This window comes from Hypanus sabinus, chromosome 8 (genome assembly GCF_030144855.1).
Source record: "Hypanus sabinus isolate sHypSab1 chromosome 8, sHypSab1.hap1, whole genome shotgun sequence".
NCBI lineage: Eukaryota > Metazoa > Chordata > Chondrichthyes > Myliobatiformes > Dasyatidae > Hypanus > Hypanus sabinus.
In genome coordinates, this window is record NC_082713.1 from 143,917,171 (window position 1) to 143,938,760 (window position 21,590).

The following is a 21,590-nucleotide window of genomic DNA, read 5'->3' on the forward strand; positions in this document are numbered from 1 at the left end:
CCCCACTTCTTATGGGATCCTCCTGGTGTCTTCCCTGGTGCTCTTTTCTCTGCACCTCCCCCCTCCAAAAAAGCCCAAACCAGATCACTGTCCTTCAGAAAATTCTTTCCACCCAGCTCTTGAGCCATCTCACTCCTGACCGACTGACACAACAATCCTAAGTGGACAGCATAGCCCTTTATCTTTAGCTGAAGCCAAAACACTCTTACCAGCAGGGCACACGGCTTTTACAGAAAACTGCTAAAATAAAATATCTCATAGCAGAGCAGTAGAGATCTCAACCATTGGGCTTGTTTGGTCAGGAATGAGATTCCGCTGTCTTGTTTTCTCCCAGTGTGGTCTGCCTGGTTGCACATCCTGATGAGCGGCAGATGCCCCGAGACTGTACTGAAAGGGTGCAGCAGAAGACCCCTCTGGCACTTGACTCGGAGAGGCGCCCTCCTCTTCAGAAGGTTGACTTTCTCTCCACTAGGTCGACAACTGCACTGCAATCAGGAACTCACAGGGTGTGCGAGAGGATATGAGGGCCCATGCCCTCGGTGTCCTGCGCCAGATGTGTGGGAGGCATGCTGGTGTAGTGGTTAGTGCCACTGAGGGGGTCCTGTTCCCACCGCTGTCTGTAAGGAGTTTGTAAATTCTCCCCGTGAGCACATGGGTTTCCTCCGGGTGCCCTGGATCCCTCCCACTTTACAAGACATTAGTGAGTTGCGGGCATGCCAAGTTGGCACCAGGGCTGTGGCAGCACTTGCGGGTTTGCCCCAGCACGTCCTCGGACTGTGGCAACTGTTGGCTTACTTCACTATCTGTTTCGATGTACACTTAACAAATAAAGCTAATGTGATCTGTAAATGTGCGGCTACGCTGGGAACAATGCTATATGTACGAAGACATTTTAACCAATCACAATGATGTGGCATAGCAACAGGAAAATAAGGATGCAATTTAACCACTTCAGGTGGACCAACTGGTCTGTAAAAGCTTTGTGTCTGTGTCTCCCCTATCCCCACCACCTCTACCTCAAACAGCCTCATCCCAGCTCACCACTGGGAACTGTGACTATGCCCGTCAGACAGAACAGATGAAGAAAACCTTTCCCTCTCGAAACAGGGGGATCTTTGTCCCATATCTAGATTTCTGTTCCTGAACCAGGAGTCAGCCTAGGAGTCCCGTCCTGCTCTGCCACTAAGGAGCATTTGCATCTGAATGCAGGATCCCAAGATGAGGACAGGAATTGGGGGACCGCTTCATCGAGGACCTTTACTCCATCCACCAAAAGCAGAACTTCCTGGTTCTCATTTCCCTTCCACTGTGTCGGTCCATGGCCTCCTCTTGTCCCATGACAACGCCGCCCTCAGGTTGGAGGACCAGCACTTTATATCCCATCTGGGTAGCCTCTAATCCGATGACATGATTATTGATTTCTCCTTCCGGAAAATAAACCCTTCCCTCCCCTTCCTCTCTTCTTCTGTTCCCCACGCTGGCCTTTCACCTCTTCTTACGTGCCCATCACTTCCCCCTGGGTCCCCTCCGTCTTCCATTTCTCCTGAGGTCCACTCTCCTCTCCTATCAGATTCCTTCCTCTCCAGGCTTCACCGAACTCCTTCCCCTCCACCCACCTTTTCCTTCTGGCGCTTTCCCCCTTCCCTTTGAGTCCGGAAGAAGAGTCTCGGCCTGAAACGATAACTATTTACTCTTTTCCGTAGATGCTGCCTGACCTGCTGAGTTCCTCCAGCATTTTTGTGCATGTTGCTTACCAAAAGCAAAGTGTCTTTATCCAGCAGTGCAGGTGCTGAGTCTTGTGGAGGGGATCGTTTGTCAGTGTGAGGTGACAGAGGTGTGATCTATAGCACTTAGCAGCCATGCTGCTTTTAAACCCAAGTTGACGCCTGTAACACTAACACTACTCTTCCTTAACTGCAGAGCTGCCTTCCGCAGTGGATGAAGTTGTTGAAGTCGCGCTGAGAATGTCACGGCCGCTGTTGAAACACTTGCAGTGTGTGATTGTCACCCTGGGGAAGCACGGAGTGCTCCTGTGCAGCGGAAGAGAAGACGGAGAGATCTCCCTCCAGCCAAGGAAAGCCTCTCAGGTCAGCGTGAAGCTCCCGGGCTCCATCGAATGACAAGCCTCCAGCTTCTAAAATCTCTCACGCACCCCTTTTACCACCAAACTAAGCAGGTAGCCTTCCAGCTCTTCGGATGATGCCACTGTGTGGACAATTCTCCACACGCTGAGTTTTCAGTCTTCGCTACGTCCTTCACCACTGGTGCAGAGTGGAGCCCGAACTTTGAGGTCCTCCCACAGAATCAGGTCATTTGGCCCAGACATCCCGTGTTGTGAGTGAATAGTTCTATTTACATTCGCCCTTCCTGTTTCCAATCCTTTCAACTCCTTCACTCGCCTGATCCAACTTAACCTGGACGAGATCGCAAGAAGCGCCCGCCCAAGAACTCAGCTTCACAATGTCAACCCTGTGCTCTTGGCAGGTGTTCAAGCTCCTTCTCCCATCTCTGCACCAGCAGGTACATTTAATGCCAGAGAAATGTATACAATATACATCCTGACATTCTTCTCTTCGCAAACATCCGCAAAAAGCCCCCCCATCTCTTTCATGCCCCAAAGAATGAGTGACAGTTAAATGTTAGAACCCCAAAGCCTCCCACACACAAAAAGCAGCAAGGAAAACACCCCCCCATCAGCAAAAAAGCAACAGCACCCTCCCCTGAGCACTCAAGTGTGCAGCAATGCATCGGTAAAGACACAGACTTGCAGTACCCCAAAGACTACTCGTTCACCTGGTATCTCAACGTACCTCAGGCTCTCTCCCTTGCTCTCCCTAATGAGGAAAAAAGGGCTGTGTCCCCATTTCACAGCGAGGGGGGAGACATAACAAGCAATTTGCTGATTTATAATGTTAAAAGTCTGTTGCTTTGCTTTTTCCGAGCTCTGTACCCAGAGAGTTGGCCCCAGAAAGGCATAGCTCTTTGGACACACAATCCCTGGCAGCAACCCCCTGCTTCCGATGTTCCGTGTTCTCCCGTGACGCTTCGGTGAGGGGCACCGGCCTAGAATTGGCACGTCCTCAGACCCACAAAATCCCACAAAATCCCTCAGACCCACAAAATCCCTGAAGGCACACCTGTCTTCCAGGCTGCATCCTTGGGATATCAAAAAGCAGCCGGTCGTGAGGCCCTGAGAGGGGTCCCATTCCCACAAAGAACCAAAGTCAGAGAGTAACTCCAAAAGAACCTTTTTGATCGTAGAATCCCTGCTCACATGCTAGGTCACCTACACTGAGTTCTCCTCTCACTCTGGGTCCTCCTCTCATCCACGGGCCCCGCTCCCACCCTGGGTTTCTCACACTCTGCAGATTTCACTCTCTATGGGTACCTGGCCCACTGGGTTCCTCTCCCACTCCCCACCCCACCACCATTGCAGGTTTGTATTTTTTTTAGGTTCCTGTTCCCCCCAACAGGTACCTGCTTTCTCCGGCATGTTCACAGCTTCAACTCTTTCCCTTCCAAAAAACGCCTTCTGTTACAATGCAAGCTGCCGGGAAATGTCAGACACGGGGCTGGGATCGGTTAGTGGAGCAGGGAAGGAATGGCTGCAGTAGGTCAGATTCCATTTTGCCTCATCCTCCGATCTGCTTCTCCCAGTAACATCAGATACACTCTGTGAAGATAGTTTCTCCAGATGGTGGCTGACAGGGGAGTAGAGACTGGAGATGCTGGAAATCTTCTAGCAAGGCAAAGCAACTCATAATCTCCAGCCCGACAACATACACATCAAATTCTGTAGTGTCTGATAACAACTCCCACCTGTCCCTTCCCCCCCACTCCCTGCCCCCAGCTTCTGTATTTATCTTCTGACCCCATGGCCTTCATTACCATGTTTACCCCTTCCCCACCATCTGCATCTGCCCATCACCCACACATTCCCCGCACTGATTCCCAACCCCACTTCATTCCCTTTATTCTGTGGTCCACTGCCCTTTTTTTAATCAAATTCCATCTTCTTCAGCCCTTTGTCACTTTGTATCACCCATCCCCCAACTTCTCGTATCGCCTGCGATTTCCCCCTCTCTCACCTGGATCCATCTATCTCCTGCCCGCTCTTGCTGAACCCTTTTCCTTCCACCTTTCTATGCTGGCAACCTCCCCTCATTTTCCAGTCCAGGTGAAAGGCCTCATCCTAAAACACTGCCTGCCCATTGCAGTCCATTGTTCCTGCCTGACCCACCGAGCTCCACTAGCGCCTTTTGTTTCTCTGATTACATTGATCTACTTGATCATTTCTACTCTCTCCCAGACGTCACCCAGTGATCTTTGTGCCGCCCACTACCCTGCCATTAGTATCAGGCCAGAAGAAATGCTGAACGTGTCTGGAGCGGGTGACAGGTAAGAGAGCTTCACTGACTCTACCCAGATCTGTGCAACCTGACAATAGGAACTCTGGCCAATGAACAAAGCCTCAAATCATTGTCAGGTCCAACCCAGGAAGGTAATTCCTTCTGCTCAGGCCAATTGCATTGACCAACCTGCTTTGGTTGTGTTTGGTCCCATCACCACCAATTGTAAGGGACAGACTTCCAGATGCTGGAAACAACTTTATGAACATCGTTTGCTCCCTGTGACAGTGGTGTCTGTATTTCTTCCAGCTGTTCAGATAACTGAGTAGGATTTGAGGGAATCTTGGGGTTAATCTCTTGACTATGCTGGTGTAATTGACCTCAAGTTGTTTGACAGTGGAGAGTGGTTCTGGCATCTTATTGCTACCCAATGCCTCTTTGGTCATCAGATTAAGGCAGCTTTGGGGCTCAAACAGAGGATGGGAAGACTGACCTTCACTTGCAGCGTAAATAAAGGTGCCCTTATGAAGTCCAGAGGTGAACAGATTCTTGCCAAATCACAGTAACAGCCTCTTCATATTATGGTGGGTTGGGAGAGTACAGTATGTGAAAATAGCAGAATTAATCACAGAGTGAGGATTTCAAAGGACCGATTGATCTGGGACACTGGAAAAAAGTGATCGTCAACAGTGGGTATTTCAGCAAATCCCCACAAATAGAGTAAAGCTAGGAAATAATGATTGGGCTCCAGACTACGTTATTAATTGCATTCTTTGTCATCGTACTGCAGACAGCGGCACAACTTTCATTTGTTGCACATTTTCATTGGAGCAGTCACTCGAGCCGAGGCAGATCAGTTGAAACGACGCTATCGAGTCTCGTAGTGGAGCAAGTGAGATTCTCCACAAGCCTTGAAACCACATACTGTAATGCAGAATTCTTAGATTTTGCATTTGTGGAAACTCCTTGAAGCATGAAGAGAAATGCTGCATATAAGCATACTTAAAGAGAAGGTGAAAATCCTTAACCTGCTCTCTAATCTCACCCCATTCTGTGGCAGCTGAATCTATCATCTGCCACCCTAATCACACAATAGCCACAGTTTGAAAGGATTAGTGCTAAAAATCAAGGCATTCCCTTTGATGGTGCAGATTAGCGCCGAACTGGTGAATTAACAAAATATGCGAAGGATGATGCTATACAAGAATAAATGAACGGAGAATCGTTTAATGAGTTACTTAGATTGTCAATCATAGACGGTAAGAAGCACGGCCAAGCCAAAGGTAGTTTTCTTCCACATTTCTGGATTAGTTGTCTTCAAAGCTGTGAAGCCGCCGCCGTGTACGGCAGAAACTTGTCCGCCTCGCGTGCCCACCATCCAGGCTCTTTGCCGCAAGCCTGTTCTTTCATGTCTGCTGCGTCAGTAGCAAGGGGATTGCACGGCAACCTCTGGCTTTGATCACGGACCGCCAGCGCACCCTTCAAAGGAATCTTCCTCTTGCTCAACTTATGGGAGTGCCCATCTATCTGGCCAGGGACCTCATAAACGCAAAACTTTCTCATCGTAGGGGATTTTCTCTCCCGACTCCGCCAATGTCCACCTCAGCCCTCCGATGTGTGGCGTAATCACTAATCAATTGGTTGGGTAGATTTCATTCAGTTGTCCTCTCCCAGGAGGACAGATTTTCTTTTCCTATTACTCTCGTGAAGAATTAAACTAAGTGGCTTTTGTACTGAATTGTAATGTTGTTGAACAAGCCAAGTAACTGCTAGGTTAACCAATTTGATCTGTTTGATTGGGAATTCCCATCTTGAAGAACTGGAGGGAAGGGAGGAAGGGAGATTTATTTCTCAGTTTATATGTAAGGAATTTAAAGAACATCTTACCGAACAGGCCCAATTTGACAAATGACTCCCAAACGTGCAAAAGCATTGCTTCATTTTGGTACACAGGACATACGTACTTCATAATTTTGTAGTAGTGTTGCAGAACTTAACTTCACTGGTGGGGTTTCTTGGATACCGAGTGTGGAAAATGTTTGCTGTGTTAGTGGGAATGGGCAAAGGGAAGGTACTAATCTGATAAGCCATTTCCAAGGGGCAGCACAGGCATCAGACATTTCACAGAATCATTTGATGATCTTGCATATTTGAAGTAAACCGAGATCTTGTTCCAAACTTGTGAAATATTCCTGCAAGCTTAAGTCAGAATTTCACTGGACATTAATGCTTCCAGCAAACTCAGTGCACTTTAGAAGCCAATGCAAGAGAGATTAATCTACACAATCTGCAAATGTGAGGGTCTTCTTCAGTTATTTTGCAGCAATCTTGTTATGGGGCTAATGTAATGCAGGTTCAATTATCAGTCTTCCTCTGCTCAGTACATGAAATGAGCTCCTTTAGTGATACCGTTCCTGTGACTAGATTGATCGATTAGATTGAAGTGGTTTTTCTTTTATTAAAAATATTATGTAGCCACAAGTTTTGTCTTTCCACTGCATTTCTGGGTAAATTATTACAAATGAACTAGAGTAAATTTAGTATCTTAGATTTTGTTAAGTTTCCGTCTGAAGTGCCTGTAAAAGGTATTCACTACCCTTGGAAGTTCTCATGTTTTATTGTTTTACAACATTGAATCACAGTGGATTTAATTTGTCTTTTTTGACACTGATCAACAGAAAAAGACTCTTTCATGTCAAAGTGAAAACAGATCTCTACAAAATGATCTAAATTAATGACAAATATAAAACACAAAATAATGGATTGCATAAATCTTCAAATCAGTATTTAGTGGATGCACCTTTGGCAGCAATTACAGCCTTGAGTCTGTATGGATAGGTCTCCATCAGCTTTGCACATCAGGACACTGCAATTTTTCCCCATTCTTCTTTACAAAACTGCTCAAGCTCTGTCAGATTGCATGGGGATCACAAGTAAATAGCCCTTTTCAAGTTAAGCCACAAATTCTCAATTGGATTGAGGCCCGGACTCTGTGTAGCTTTGGCTTCTGTTTTGCTGGAAAACAAATCTTCTCCCAAGTTGCAGTTCTCTTACAGACTGCAACGGGTTTTCCTCCAGAATTTTCCTGTATTTTGCTGCATTTATTTTACAGTTTACCTTCACAAGCCTTCCAGGGCCTACTTCAGTGAAGCATCCCCACAGCATGATGCAGCCATCACCATGCTTCATGGTAGGGATGGTGTGTTTTTGATGATGTGCAGTGTTTAGCTTATGCCAAATATAGTGTTTAGTCTGATGGCCAAAAAAACTCAATTTTGGTTCCATCTAGAACTTTCTTTCAGCTGGCTTCAGAGTCTCCCACATGCCTTCTGGCAAATTCTAGCCAGATTTCATGTGAGATTTTTTTCAACAGTGGCTTTCTCTTTGCCACTCTCCCATAAAGCTGCGACTGGTGAAGCACCTGGGCAACAGTTGTTGTATGCGCAGTCTCTCCCATTTCAGCCACTGAAGCTTGTAGCTCATCTATAGGTCTCTTGGTAGCCTCCCTCACTAGCCCCTTCTTGTACGGTCACTCAGTTTTTGAGGACAGCCTGCTCTAGGCAGATTTACAGTTGTGCCCTATTCATTCCATTTATTGATGATTGACTTAACTGTACTCCAAGTGACTTGGAAGTTTTCTTGTGTCCATCTCCTGACTTGTGCTTTTCAGTAACCTTTTCTCACAAGGTTGTTTGGAGTGTTCTTTTGTCTCCATGGTGTAGTTTTTGCCAGGATACTGACTCACCAAACAGCTGGACCTTCCAGATGCAGGTGTATTTTTATTACCCTCAATTGAAACACCTTGACTACACACAGATCCCATAAATCTATCTACTTAACTATTTATATGACTTCTAAAACCAAACTAGATGCACCAGTGATAATTTGGTGTGTCATATTAAAGAGAATGAATACTTATGCAATCAAATATTTTGTGTTTTATATCTGTAATTAATTTAGATCACTTTGTAGAGATCTGTTTTCACTTTGACACAAAAGTATCTTTTTCTGAGGATCAGTGTCAAAAAAGCCAAATTAAATCCACTGTGATTCAATGTTGTAAAACAATAAAACGTGAAAACCTCCAGAGGGAGGGGGTGGGGGTGCGAATACTCTTTTATAGGCACTGTATTTGAAAAGATCCTCAAGGCCATTTTATCAGGAGTCATTTGCAAAAGTCTCAGAGAATAGAGTGAGCAGGTAATTCTCTGTGATAATTGGTAGGTGTTTGGTGGGGCAGACTTGGCTGAGGTTTACTCTCAAAGTGAAGAACCTAGTGATGCGTTGAAAAAAGCAAAAGTTCCACTCATTACCCATTTATCTCCTGACAGCACTGAGTTATGGAGAAGGGGGTTTGCACTGAGAGATACTCTGAACATTCAGTAGCACTGCTGTTTCTGCCAAGTCCCTTAGCACTTTCCACATCTGACGTCATAACTATGGTGATTTGGCGGTCTAGGTTTATACAGTGTGCTCGTGCTCCCCAGTGAAGTATTGTTGGGGGCATGGGTGTGGCGTGGCAGTTCCAGCTGCCTCCTGAGGAGGGTGTGCTGTGTCACCTCCTCGAGGGCACAAGGTTTACTCTCCATTAAAGAGAGCTGGACAGTCCATGCAGTTCATTGGGGGTGTGATCATTAGGATATTCAAAGTGGGTCTACATATACCTAAACAAGACTAAAATAAATAGCTTGTATTCTGTCTAAAACCAGTATCTGGTATTAAATTGGGTAAATTTGGGTAAACAGGTATGATTTGCGGAGGGCTATTTCAAGGGCGAAGAGAAAATTTCGAACGAGGTTAGAGGCAACATAGGATGCATGGCAACTCTGGCAGGGTCTGCAAGACATTACTTCCTACAAAACAAAACCCAATAGCATGAATGGCAGCGATGCTTCACTACCAGCTGAGCTCTATGCCTGTTTTGAAAGGGAGAACACAACTACAGCTGTGAAGATCCCTGCTGCACCTGATGACCCTGTGATCTCTGTCTCAGAGGCCGATGTTAGTCTGTCTTTAAAGAGAGTGAATCCTCGCAAGGCAGAAGGTCCCGACAGAGTACCTGGTAAGGCTCTGAAAACATGTGCCAACCAACTAGCGGGAGTATTCAAGGGCATTTTCAACATCTCACTGCTGCAGGCAGAAGTTCCCACTTGAAGGTGTTACGTATCCCATAACTGGATAACTTACCAGCAAAGATAGAGAGGTCCGTTGAAGTCTGATGTCAATATTTTCAAACGTTTTTATTTATAAAGGGACACAAAATAAGGTTAATACAAACATTCAGATAGTGCACATCATCAACACTCAATCTAAAGCGCGGGTATAGTAATAATCATCATTAAGAAGTGAGCTCTGCTGGTGTCTAGGGGTTAATAGATTGTCCGTTGGAAATATAAAAGTCACTCAGAAGTCTGCAGGCCTCAGCCTTTTGAAAATCGCCGGATTTCATGTGGGGCGACCGAGAGAGAGAGAGATTGGGGAGAAGAGAAAGAACTTGCCGAGTCTTGATGAAGCTTCCGTGAAATCAGGGGAGCGTTGGTTCCCTCTCCCCGATGTTAGTTAAAAGCGGTTTTCTGTGATTCCAGCCACAAATTCCAATTCCGGAATCTAACGCATGTGGCTTTCTTCAGAATGGCTTCCCGCTGCTGCGGGATCACTCTCTCGTGTCTTCTGGGTGCGTCTGAAGCGGCTGTCCCCCTGAGACTCTCCTTTATACTTCCTCACGGGGTCGCAGGTGTCAATCAGGTTGGGATGATGCAATCTCTCTCTCAACCAGCCCACCTTGCCCGAGGGCTTTTCACGTGGTCTCCATGAGACAATAGTCGCTGTTGTCTTTATTCTGTATCCCTGGTGGGACGTGCATTTCGGCACATTTCTGTCTCTCTCTCTCTCTCTCTCTCTCCTACTGGGTCTACTGACCCCCTCCCCCCTCGATGGGTGCTCTTGCAATTCTCACAAAGGAGGGAGCTGGGATCATAACAAAGGCAACAGTTATACCAGTACCTAAGAAGAATAATGTGTGCTGCCTTAACAATTTTCACCCACTAGCACTCACATCAACAATGATGAAATGCTTTGAGAGGTTGGTTGTGACTAGACTGAACTCCTGCCTCAGCAAGGACCTGGACCCATGGCAATTTGCCTATTGCCACAATAGGTCAACGGCAGATGCAATCTCAGTGGCTCTCCACACGGCTTTAGACCACCTGGGCAATACAAACACCTGCATCAGGATGCTGTTCATCGACTATAGATCAGCATTTAATACCATCATTTCCATAATCCTGATTGAGAAGTTGCAGAACCTGGCCCTCTGTACATCCCTCTGCAGTTGGATCCTCGACTTCCTAACCGGAAGACCACAAGCTGTGCGGATTGGTGATAACATATCCTCCTCACTGATGATCAACACTGACGCACCTCAGGGGTGTGTGCCTAGCCCGCTGCTCTACTCTCTATATACCCATGACTGTGTGGCTTGGCATAGCTCAAACACCACCTATAAATTTGCTGACAATATAACCATTGTTGGTAGAATCTCAGGTGGTGACGAGAGGGTGTACAGGAGTGAGATATGCCAACTAGTGGAGTGGTGCCGCAGCAACAACCTGGCACTCAACATCAGTAAGATGAAAGAGCTGATTGTGGACTTCAGGAAGGATAAGGTGAAGGAACACATACCAATCCTCATAGAGGGGTCAGAGATGGAGAGAGTGAGCAGTTTCAAGTTCCTGGGTGTCAAGATCCCTGAGGATCTAACCTGGTCCCAACATGTTGATGCTGTTATAAAGAAGGCAAGACAGCAGCTATACTTCATTAGGAGTTTGAAGAGATTTGGCATATCAACAAATACACTCAAAAACTTCTACAGATGTACCGTGGAGAGCATTCTGACAGGCTGCATCACTGTCTGGTATGGAGGGGCTACTGCACAGGACCGAAAGAAGCTGCAGAAGGTTGTAAATCTAGTCAGCTGCATCTTGGGTTCTAGCCTACAAAGAACCCAGGACATCTTTAGGGAGTGGTGTCATAGAAAGGCAGCATCCATTATTAAGGTCCTCCAGCACCCAGGACATGCTCTTTTCTCATTGATACCATCAGGTAGGAGGTACAGAAGCCTGACGGCACACACTCAGCGATTCAGGAACAGCTTCTTCCCCTCTGCCATCCGATTCCTGAATGGACATTGAACCCTTGGACACTACATCACTTCTTAAAGTATACAGTATTTCTTCTTTTTGCACGTTTTTAATCTATTCAATATGCATATACTGTAATTGATTTACTTATATATTTATTATTATTATTATTTTTATTTTTTCTTCTATATTATGTATTGCATTGAACTGCTGCTACTAAGTTAAGAAAATTTCATATCACATGCCGGTGATAATAAACCTGATTCTGATTATTGCCATGCACTGAGTTATGGTGAAAAATCTGCACTCTGTTCATACAGAACAATTTATTACAACAATGAATTGAAATAGTACCAGCTGAAACAAACATAATACAGAATGAAGTGTTACAGTAATGGAGAAACTGCAGTGCATGGAGATAGCAGGTGAAGAGTCCATCTTAATGTACTAAAGATCTGTTCAGCAGTCTTAAAATAGGGAGGCAAAAGCTGTCCTTAAGCCTGGTATTAAGAACGTGAGCATAAATCTGTGTCACATTGCTTTACGTCTGGTGAATGGTGTGTGGGGTAGGCCAGACTTAATCCCCAGCATATTGGAAAGTTCATCTTTGCTGCCCAGTTTGTGTATTCACCACCACCCCTCTCTGATGACGTGATGGTTGACATCCTTGTTTGGTACAATCCAGTCGGTGGTTTGCACCCTAGAATACTCTCAGAACATGCGGACCCAAGTTGGCCAAACCGCAACAAGTTGCCCAGGAAGCAGGTTTTCAATTTAGGACAAATAAGCTGAATGTTAATTATATTGTAAATGATGTCTGAACTTTCGATACATGTAATGTTTATTCACTAATTCATGAAACGTAGAATTAAACACTTAGAATTGAATTGCAATGACCACATATTTTCATCTTAGTCGTTTAGGCATACTTAGGCAGCAGTGATAAGAAATAAGACAAGGACATTTATGGTTGCATGCCTTAAGTCCTCTGAATGTTTTTACCACCCAGTACATATCTCCTCTTTAATTCCCTCAAAGGCATTTTTTTGATGTCTCCTCTCTTATTACGGCTAACTTTTTGCACTGTTTGTCTTTGCAGCAATAGCAACGGAGTTTGCTGTGTTTAAGCCTGCAATTTTAGTTAATCACTCCAATTGACCTGAACTCATTCACTGGAAGCTAATATACCTGTGGTTTCAAAAGTATGAAAGTCAGAGTGATTTATGCATGCATTTGTTAAATCCTTAGATGATAATCTCAGATCAATAGCCTCCGCACCACTGGGGAATGCAATATTTTAATACCTGGTACTGATGTCTAGCTCGTTTTCTCACTTTCAGAAATGTAAGTATCTTGCAATTAATAATAAAACAGCATTTTGTAAAATACAATGTTGAAAGTTGATAGAATGTTTCTTCTTCAGTTCCTAAATATGTAAAATCCATTAGAGACTGGGTGAGAAATAACAAAGCAAGGGTTTTTATTTAGTTAGTACTCACTGAGGTTCATATGGTTCAAATAGTTCCATTTTAATAGCAGAGAGTGTATACAGTATACAACCTGAAATTCTCACTCTTTGCTGACATCCACAAAAGCAGAAGAAAAACCCCAAAGAATGAATGACAGAAAAACTTTAAACCCCAAAGCCCCCTCTCCCCCTTGCCCACACAAACAGCAGCAAAGCCCCCAAAAGGGAGACCATAATCTGAGTCAACAAAAGTTATTGTTTACCTGACAGTTCAACTTGCCACAGTCTCTCTCCCCCTCCCTCTCCCTCTCCCCTCCCCTCTCCCCCTCCCTCTCCCTCTCTCTCCCCTCCCTCTCCCCCTCCCTCTCTCTCCCCCCCTCCTTCTCCCCCTCCCTCCCTCCAGAGAGATATCATCCATTTCACAGCAAAAGGGGAGACTGACGAACAGTCACTGTTGTGGTATTACAATCTGCCGCATCACTTTTTATTCTAAGATTCTCTGACTTGAGAATCGGGCAGCAAACTCTCCCCATCGTTGAAAGGGGGAGAGAGAGAGAGCGATTGCTCGACAACAGAGACCTCCATCCGCAGCATCCGCCACCACGAAATCATCATGTTCCCTCCCCCACGATGCCTTAGTTGGTGGCGCTGGCCTGGAATCGGTTGCCCACAGGGCTGTGCAGGGCCACACCCCAGAGGGGCACGTCTTCCAGGCCACTCTTGGAGAGTGTCGGAAAACGGCCAGGCGGTGGGCTCCAGGAGCGGGAACTCATTCGCCATGTAAGGCTGTAGTTTGAGTGCTGTTGCAGATCGTGGACCGACAGAACCCCAGCCACCTTGAAAAAGAAAAAAAGAGACATTAAAGAGAGGAATTTAAGCTGTTCCCACAGATGAGCTCAAAGAAGCAGGCATTTGGAGTCATCAGGTGGGGGTATGTGCAGCCATTTACCTCCTCAACATTGCATTCTTTCCACCTTTGCCCATCTCACAGAAGAAGTTCCCGGAATACTTCGATTGGTGGTTTTTTGAACCACCTGTTCACCTTCCTCAGTTGCTTCTGCCTGCTTCCCGCCCATCAGTCAAATATCTGTTGGTTCCTCTCCTCCTGCGGTATCCCTTATGTTTCCACTCATCCCTGTCCAGCTCCTCACTAAGATCCTCAGGGGTTGTCATACAGTGCATGTGCAGATGATGTTTCCCCTTGTAGAGAAACCAAAAATATGATTCACTATTTAAAAACTTGACCCAAAGGTTGATGGAGATGATGACAGCGTGCAATCCCAGTCTACGGATGTGTTGGCGAAGTGGGCTGAAGAAAGGGAAGACGAGCAAATCTGCAGATGCTGGAAATCCAAGCAACACACACAAAACGGTGGGGGGTGCTCAACTGCATACTCTTTTCCATCGATGCTACCTGGCCTGCCAAGTTCCTCCAGCATTTTGTGTGTGTGTGTTGCTGAGAAAAGGGAAATAATGTTGAATCCGTGAATGGGAAGTGATGCATTTTGGGAGTGCCGAAGAGGCTAGGCCATGAAGCATGAGTGGTACTGTCCTAGGGAGTGCTGAGGAACAGAGGGACCTCGGTATACCAGTCCAAAGTCCTTCAGAGTCACAGCATTAGATGTCAATTTGCCTGATTGCACATTGTGAAGCACTCTGATATATGTTATCGAAGGTGTACTATAAATACACATTGATGTGGTCCCATTCCCGTTAGTTACTATTACTGCGTATTTCCAGCAATGTGTGCTACCACAGTCATCAGCTGTAGCAGGGTTTACAAGCTGTAAAAGGCTACAACATCAGCATCACCAGCAACAGCACATCCCTTCCTCAAGAGTTTAGGCATTCAATACGTGTTGTTAACAGAAGGGAATTGATATATCAGGACCCACCCTGACACCCTTCTTCAACCCTCATCCATCTACAGATGTGCCTCAGGGAAGGATCCCTGTATGGGAGCACAAATCCCATCTCGTCCTGTCATGATTAACACTTGCTGCAGGACCCAATTTAATCATTTAAGCTCCAGGCTTTCCCCCACCAATAGCAACTCCCTCTGTTGTTTCGACTTGTGCAAAACATGCATCAAAAGTTCTCGAATCTTTTGACCGTTTTTTCGATGCATCTCTCACACCTTCTTATTCATGATATGGTGACCCTTGTGCATAAATTCACATCCAGAATGTGACTTTGTGAAACTTCCTCATACAGTACAGCAGGTAGCTGATATTTGAAATATCATTATTCATTTCAACCAGGAACCATTCTCCAGGTCTGTGGCTGTTGGCAAGATACCAAACAGCTCAAGTATGTTTTTGACATTTGCTGAATAACGTTGTGCTTTTCCTTACAGTTTTGCTGCTGGACTGATTGCTGGCATCTTGACAGGGCAGGAGACCCACACGTGTGTTAGGATGGGGTTGTTGGCTGCCAGCCATTCCATCAGGTCACTGGAAGTCATCTCTACGTCCATCAATATCAACAGTGTGAATCCACAGCGGGTCATCGAGGGTGCGTGGCCACAGCCAATATATAATTTGGATGGCAAAGCTCCTGCTAACAAGGAATTATAAATCCCAGAGTCTGGATCCCAGGTATATTGATAATCATTTCAGATCAACTTGGCAGAGTGAACTTTCCACTGTTTGGAGAACCCAGACATTTTTGTACCACCGAAACCTAGAGTTTGAAAATAGGGCAGGTTGTGATGCCTGGCTACATTAGATGCTGAGGTGCATTCAACGATGTGCTGGGTCACGTCATCTGTGACGTGACCTGGGCATCACCACGTGTCTCAGGTCTTTCAGCATCAGACACTCTCACCCGGGTGACCCAGCCAGGGTCGATCAGGCCCCGGCTTGTGTCCCAGCAGCACTGGTCCACGGGTTGCACCTCACGCCCCATAGCCATCTGGCGGCTCACTCAGCAGCCTCTGGGACTGTCTCAATGCTCTTTTCTTTGCAACCCCCGTAATGCCAAGGAGAGAGTAGGTTCCACAGAGTGAGCAGCCAGAAAATCCTCTACACCCCATCTCAATAGACTCACATCATGCTCTCCTCCCCTGCCTCTGTCACCGCTCCACCAGCTCCTGGAATTTGGCTCTCTTACACTTGAACACCTCCTCAATCCGGTCTTCCTAAAGCACTGTCAGCTCTGCTTTGAGATTTCTGACAGAACAACCATGTCAGGCTTCAGTGATGATAATGCGATGAAATCGGGGAACCTAAATTGCTCAGTCACCCAACTCCCGGCCCGATCGTCACCAAGAGGTGAAACTTGGTTCGAGTAAAGGTTAATTGGTGAGTATAAATTGGCTGTGGTGTAGTGACAGAAAGGATCAAAGGGCTGTTGATGGGTGTGTGTGAATAGGTTGCAGAACTGGAGATAACCAAGGAGAGGAGAAATGGAACTAATGGCTTAGCTCCCTTTAGAGCAGAGGTGTCAAACTCATTTTAGGTCACGGGCCGGATTGGGCAAAATGCAGCTTCATGCGGGCCGGATCAGTCGGGCGCGTGCGAACGCAGCTTTCATTGCCTCCGTTTTTTCAGCCTGTTCTCATGTGTCTCAGTCTCTGCTATAACTACAAAGTGTTTCACTTCACAAATTCCGTTTCTTATGAAGAAGACTGCTGAGCAAGCATTATTTTTATGATTGGTATTAACTTACAATCATAGGCTTCATATCGCCGGGCCATTAATAATTAAAATAATAGATCTATCTAAAATGATCTCGCGGGCCGGATATAATTGTACGCCGGGCCGGATATGGCCCGCGGGCCTTGAGTTTGACACCTCTGCTTTAGAGCTAGAATGAATTCACTGGGCTGATTGGCCTATGTGTACTTGGTTGTAAATATAAGACAAGATAAAAATCAACACAGGATTGTTCTTTTAGAGATTATACTGTATATGCTGTACTAGACCTGAATGAATTTACTATTGTCACGAGGGACAACACCTGAGGAATTCCTTTTTCCTATATTCTTATTTTTAGTGAATACAATGTATTTCTTCAGTAAGAGAAACAGAAATGGTTCCGGTTCTGGACCAGGATCTTTGTACAATGTTTCTCTTCCCACAGATGCTGCCTGACCTGCTAAGTGTTTCCGCCACTTTCTGTTTCTCTATCAATTATTTAACGTTGGCATTTTCTGACCAACAAAAACACCATTGAGATTATTGCCACCCAAGGACACTTAAAGATAATTAATAAAAAATAACTCATCAACTAACTTGTTTGAAAACTTCGGTCATAAGAAGAAAAATAGTAGAACTTTTAGAAAGTAATTATTGGAAGTATCAGCTTGATGCTTCTTCTCAGTCAAATGCAGCTGAAGGAATTGCTTTATATAACATTGCAAAAATTAGGCAGTGACACCAAGGTAATCAAGTAATGAATATCGTGAGAGTTGACAACAGGTGGATCAGTCAGGCGAATTATGTTCTATGTAGTTTAATTTACAATAATGTATAATCACAAACTCAAGAAAATCTGCAGCTGTTGGAAATCCAGGCAGCACACACAAAATGCTGGAGGAACTCAGCAGGCCAGGCAGCATCTGTGGAAATGAGTAAACAGTCGACATTTCGGGTCAAGACCCTTCATCAGGAACGCTGACTCTTTATTCCTTTCCACAGATACTGCCTGGCCTGCTGAGCTCCTCCAGCATTTTGTGTGTGTTACAATCATGCATAGTCAAGCAGGATACACAGCAACTAAAATAATAAGTAATATCCTTACTAAAGTAAGATTAAAATGATTCTGGATGTTTGCTACTAAGATTGTACTTACGAGGCTAGATGAGGCTACACTTACTTGGGAATCTATATATATATTGTTATCAAACAACTTCCAAGAATTCGTAGAAGAGCAGGAAGAATGATCCTGAGGTTTATAGTTTGAATTATGCCAAGAAAATAAAGGTGTTGGATAAAACAATTGGATGAGATAAATGATAACTCAAACCACTTTATCCTTCCCTCTACCTCTCCATTATAACCCTTATAACCTCAAGTAATGAAAGATTATTATTAATGCATGGATAATGCAACAGAGAGAATTGTTCAAAATTGTACAGTTTGTTACTAAAATTTGTTACTTCCATTTTCTTCCCCATACTGAACAATGTAATTTCAAAATATATGCATTCATGCAGGGTCCTGTCTCAGAAGAACAGAAGGTCCAGACTTGAACACAATGCTACTTAAATGACTGACATTGGAGTGGGAAGACTATTTCCTACTACGAGCATGAACAGAAGGCATTGCTTCTATCTGCAGAACTCTTAATTGACTTTCCTTGTGTGCTGGCTGTCCAGGACAATGTGAGAAACGTACAGTGTATTGAGGACATGTGGCCTTCCAGATACTAGCCTATCACATACTTACTGTCTTCAGCTCTTTTTTTAAAAGCACTAAAACTGTTAGCATATAACCAGTCTTGATTGTTTCATTTGTACCCAAGTCTTAAACTGAATTGTTATGCCTGCAGCCCGCTCCTTTGTGAGAATCGCAAGATCACTGTTGGGTTGGGTCAGGGGGCCCAGGAGAATGAGAAAGAGACGTGCGGAATGTCTCGTTCCCCCGGCGATGTAAAGCTACGGGACATGGCCATTGTCTCCGGAAAGCGAATTTATGGATTGGAGACTCTACTACGTGAAAGCCCTCAGGCAAAGTGGGCTGGTTGAGGGAGAGATGGCATCACCCCCAACCTGATTGACATCTGCGACCCTGCGAGTCAGGATAAAAGAGGGTCTGTGGGAACAGCCCCTCAGACGCATCAGAAGAAAAGCTAGCACTCCCGTGATAGCGGGAAGCCATTTGAAGGAGGCCACGTGCGTTCAGTTCCGTTGCCTGGGACTGGTGGCTTGTAACATGGAAAACAGCTTTTAGCTAACAACGGGGAAACCAACTCCCCGACTCAACAGATTGGCATCATAAAAGACCTGGGCAAGTTTAAACCGTCTCTCTCTTAAATCCAAAATGCTGCAGCTTGAACGGACGAACAGTGACTTTTATATTTTCCATCGGACAATACATTATCCCCTAGACAACGATAGAGCTATTTCTTATTGGTTATTATGATACCCGCGCTTTTAGATTTAGTATTGACGACATATATTATCTGTATGTTTGCATTAATCTTATTTTTGTGCCCCTTTTCCAATAAATACTTTTAAAAATAGTACCATCAGACTTCAATGGGCCTCTCTATCTTTGCTGGTAAGTGACCCAGTTATGAGGTTCGTAACAGAATAAAGAGTGTTTATTGAAAGAAAATCTTTATTCTTATCTCCCGCTCAAAGGATTAGTTTGTAAATCTTCCAGATTAGAACTTTTCCATTTGCTCACCAATATACAGGACTGGGAGAATCGGATACAGTAGGTGACCCCAACAGACCAACTGGTGAAGTGTTGCCTCACCTAGAAGGACAGTTTGGGGCCCTGAATGGTAGTGAGGGAGCAGGTGTGGCATTTGTTCTGCTTGCAAGGATAAGGGAGATCAGTGGGGAGTGATGAATGGCAAGGGGGTCATGTAGGGAGCAATCCCTGTGCAAAGTGGAGAGGAGGGAAAGATGTGCTTGGTGGTCCATTTCCAGACCCTGCTAACCAAATGTACAAGAGTAATATTTTAGCTGCGTAGTAATAGATATAAAGTGCTGTTACGAATGAAGAGCAACTCTGAGGGGCCGAAGGGTGCAAAGTCGCCCCCTGCTTTTTGAGAATCGCAGGATCGCTATTATTTCGGGTCTGAGACCCAGGAAATGAGAGAGATACACATCATGTCAATAATGAGAGAGAGATGCAGGATAACAGAAAAGTCAGTTGTTATAGACAACGCAGAATACACAAGGTTTAGAATGTCTCCTAACAAAAAGTGGAACGGAACCACTGATTACTGCTATTGTCTCTTGGAGAAGGACTAATGCTATGAGACAGATAAAATCTACAATCCTGTAATTAAGGACCCTCTTAGAAAGAGCGACCATAGTATGACTGAATTTCTCATACAAATGAAGGGTGTGATAGTTCGATCTTAAACCAGTGTTTTATGCCTAAAAAATGAGACTACAATGGGATGAGTGAGGAGTAGTTTGTGTGGGCTGGGAGCTCAGGCTATATGGTGGGACAGCTGAGGAACAGTGGAACACTTTCAAAGAGGTTATTCGCATTGCTCAACAAAGGTGTATTTTGGTTACAGTTGGTAAGAGTGGGGGAGCTGGCTTTGGATAACTGAGAAAATAAAAGCAGCCATCAAACTAAAAACTTATGCATACAAAGTCACCAAGAGTAGAGGAAACCTGGAAATTGGGAAAGTTTTCAAGAGCAACCAAGAACCACTAAACAAGCAAAAAGGAAAGTGAAGATAGATTTTAAAGAAAACTAGCAGAAAAGATAAAAACAGATAGTAACAGTTTTTGTAATGATATAAAGCATAGAAGGGTGGCTAAAGTGAATGTAGATTCCTTGGAAGGTGAGAATGGGGAATTGATACCAGGCAATACAGAAACGTATGAGTTCTGTTAGTCTCCAAAGTTGAGGAGACTAATATGCCAAAGAGAGATGTAATCGATGAGATAGAAAGGGAGGACACTGTCATTAGTGTTGAGCAAACTAGTGAGCCTAAAGGTAGACGAGTCTCCATGTTCTGATGGGATGCACCCCAACATACTGAAAGGAATGACGGATGTTAGAAAAGATGCGTTTTTGACAATTCACCAAAATTCTCTGGACTCCGAGCAAGTCTTGACAGTGAATGTCATGCTATTATTTTTAAAAGGATGTAGGAAAAAGGTGAGTAGTTGTAGGTGAGATAGGTGAATGTCTGTGGTCATGAAAATGCTTGAAGCTATTAATTATTTATCATTAAGAAAGAAACAGTGGGACATTGAATTGAAGTAGTTCTATCGGGCAGAGACAGCATGGATTCAGAAAGGGCAGGTCCTGTTTGACATCTATCTACTGTGCTCATTATATCCTCAAAAATCTTAGTAGAGCTTTTTTGAGGATATAATGAATGAAGCAGATAGAAAGGAACATGTAGATGTTGTATAATTAGATTTCTAGAAGGTGTTTGATAAAGTGCCACATAAAAGACTTGTCCATAAGATAACGATGCACAGAGTTGGTGGTTATGTATTAGCATGAATAGAAGGTTGGTTGACCAATAGAAAGCAGAGAGATATGATAAATGAGTGTTCCTTTGGTTGGCAGTCGGTAGTGAGTAGAGTGCCACAGGAGTTGGTGCTGTACCTGTAACTGGTCACAATATGCATTAATGATTTGAAAGTTCATATATGCAAGTTTGCTGACACTAAATTTGAAAAGCAAAGTGGGCAGAGGGTGCTGAGGGCCTGCAGAGAAACGTAGGTAGGTGAAGCAAGTGGGCAAGGGTCTGGCAGATGGGGTAAAATGTTGGTAAATGTGAGGTCATCCACTTTGGAAGGAAAGGTAGAAGACCATATTATTATCTAAATGGTGAGGAACTGCAGCAAGCTGTTGAGTAGAGGAACTTGGGAGTGCTCATGCATGAATCACAATGGTTGGTTTACAGGTGCGACGGGTTATCAAGAAAGCAAATGTAATGCCAGCCTTCATTGCTAGAGGGATTGAACTTAAGATCAGGGAAGTT

The 21,590-nt window shown here is 44.7% G+C and overlaps 1 protein-coding gene across 2 annotated transcripts in view; it reads left to right on the forward strand.

Moving 5' to 3' along the window:
• The window catches only part of zgc:136858 (uncharacterized protein LOC678543 homolog), a 53,056-nt gene extending 33,950 nt beyond the window's left edge, over positions 1–19,106 (forward strand). For both annotated transcript variants that reach the window (XM_059978088.1, XM_059978089.1), the window contains exons 17-20: positions 1,921–2,087; positions 4,310–4,398; positions 15,313–15,553; positions 18,115–19,106. In XM_059978088.1, the coding sequence (XP_059834071.1) occupies positions 1,921–2,087; positions 4,310–4,398; positions 15,313–15,532 (476 nt within the window). In that variant the 3' untranslated portion in view covers positions 15,533–15,553; positions 18,115–19,106. The remainder of the gene's footprint in view (positions 1–1,920; positions 2,088–4,309; positions 4,399–15,312; positions 15,554–18,114) is intronic.
• Positions 19,107–21,590: the final 2,484 nt, after the last annotated feature.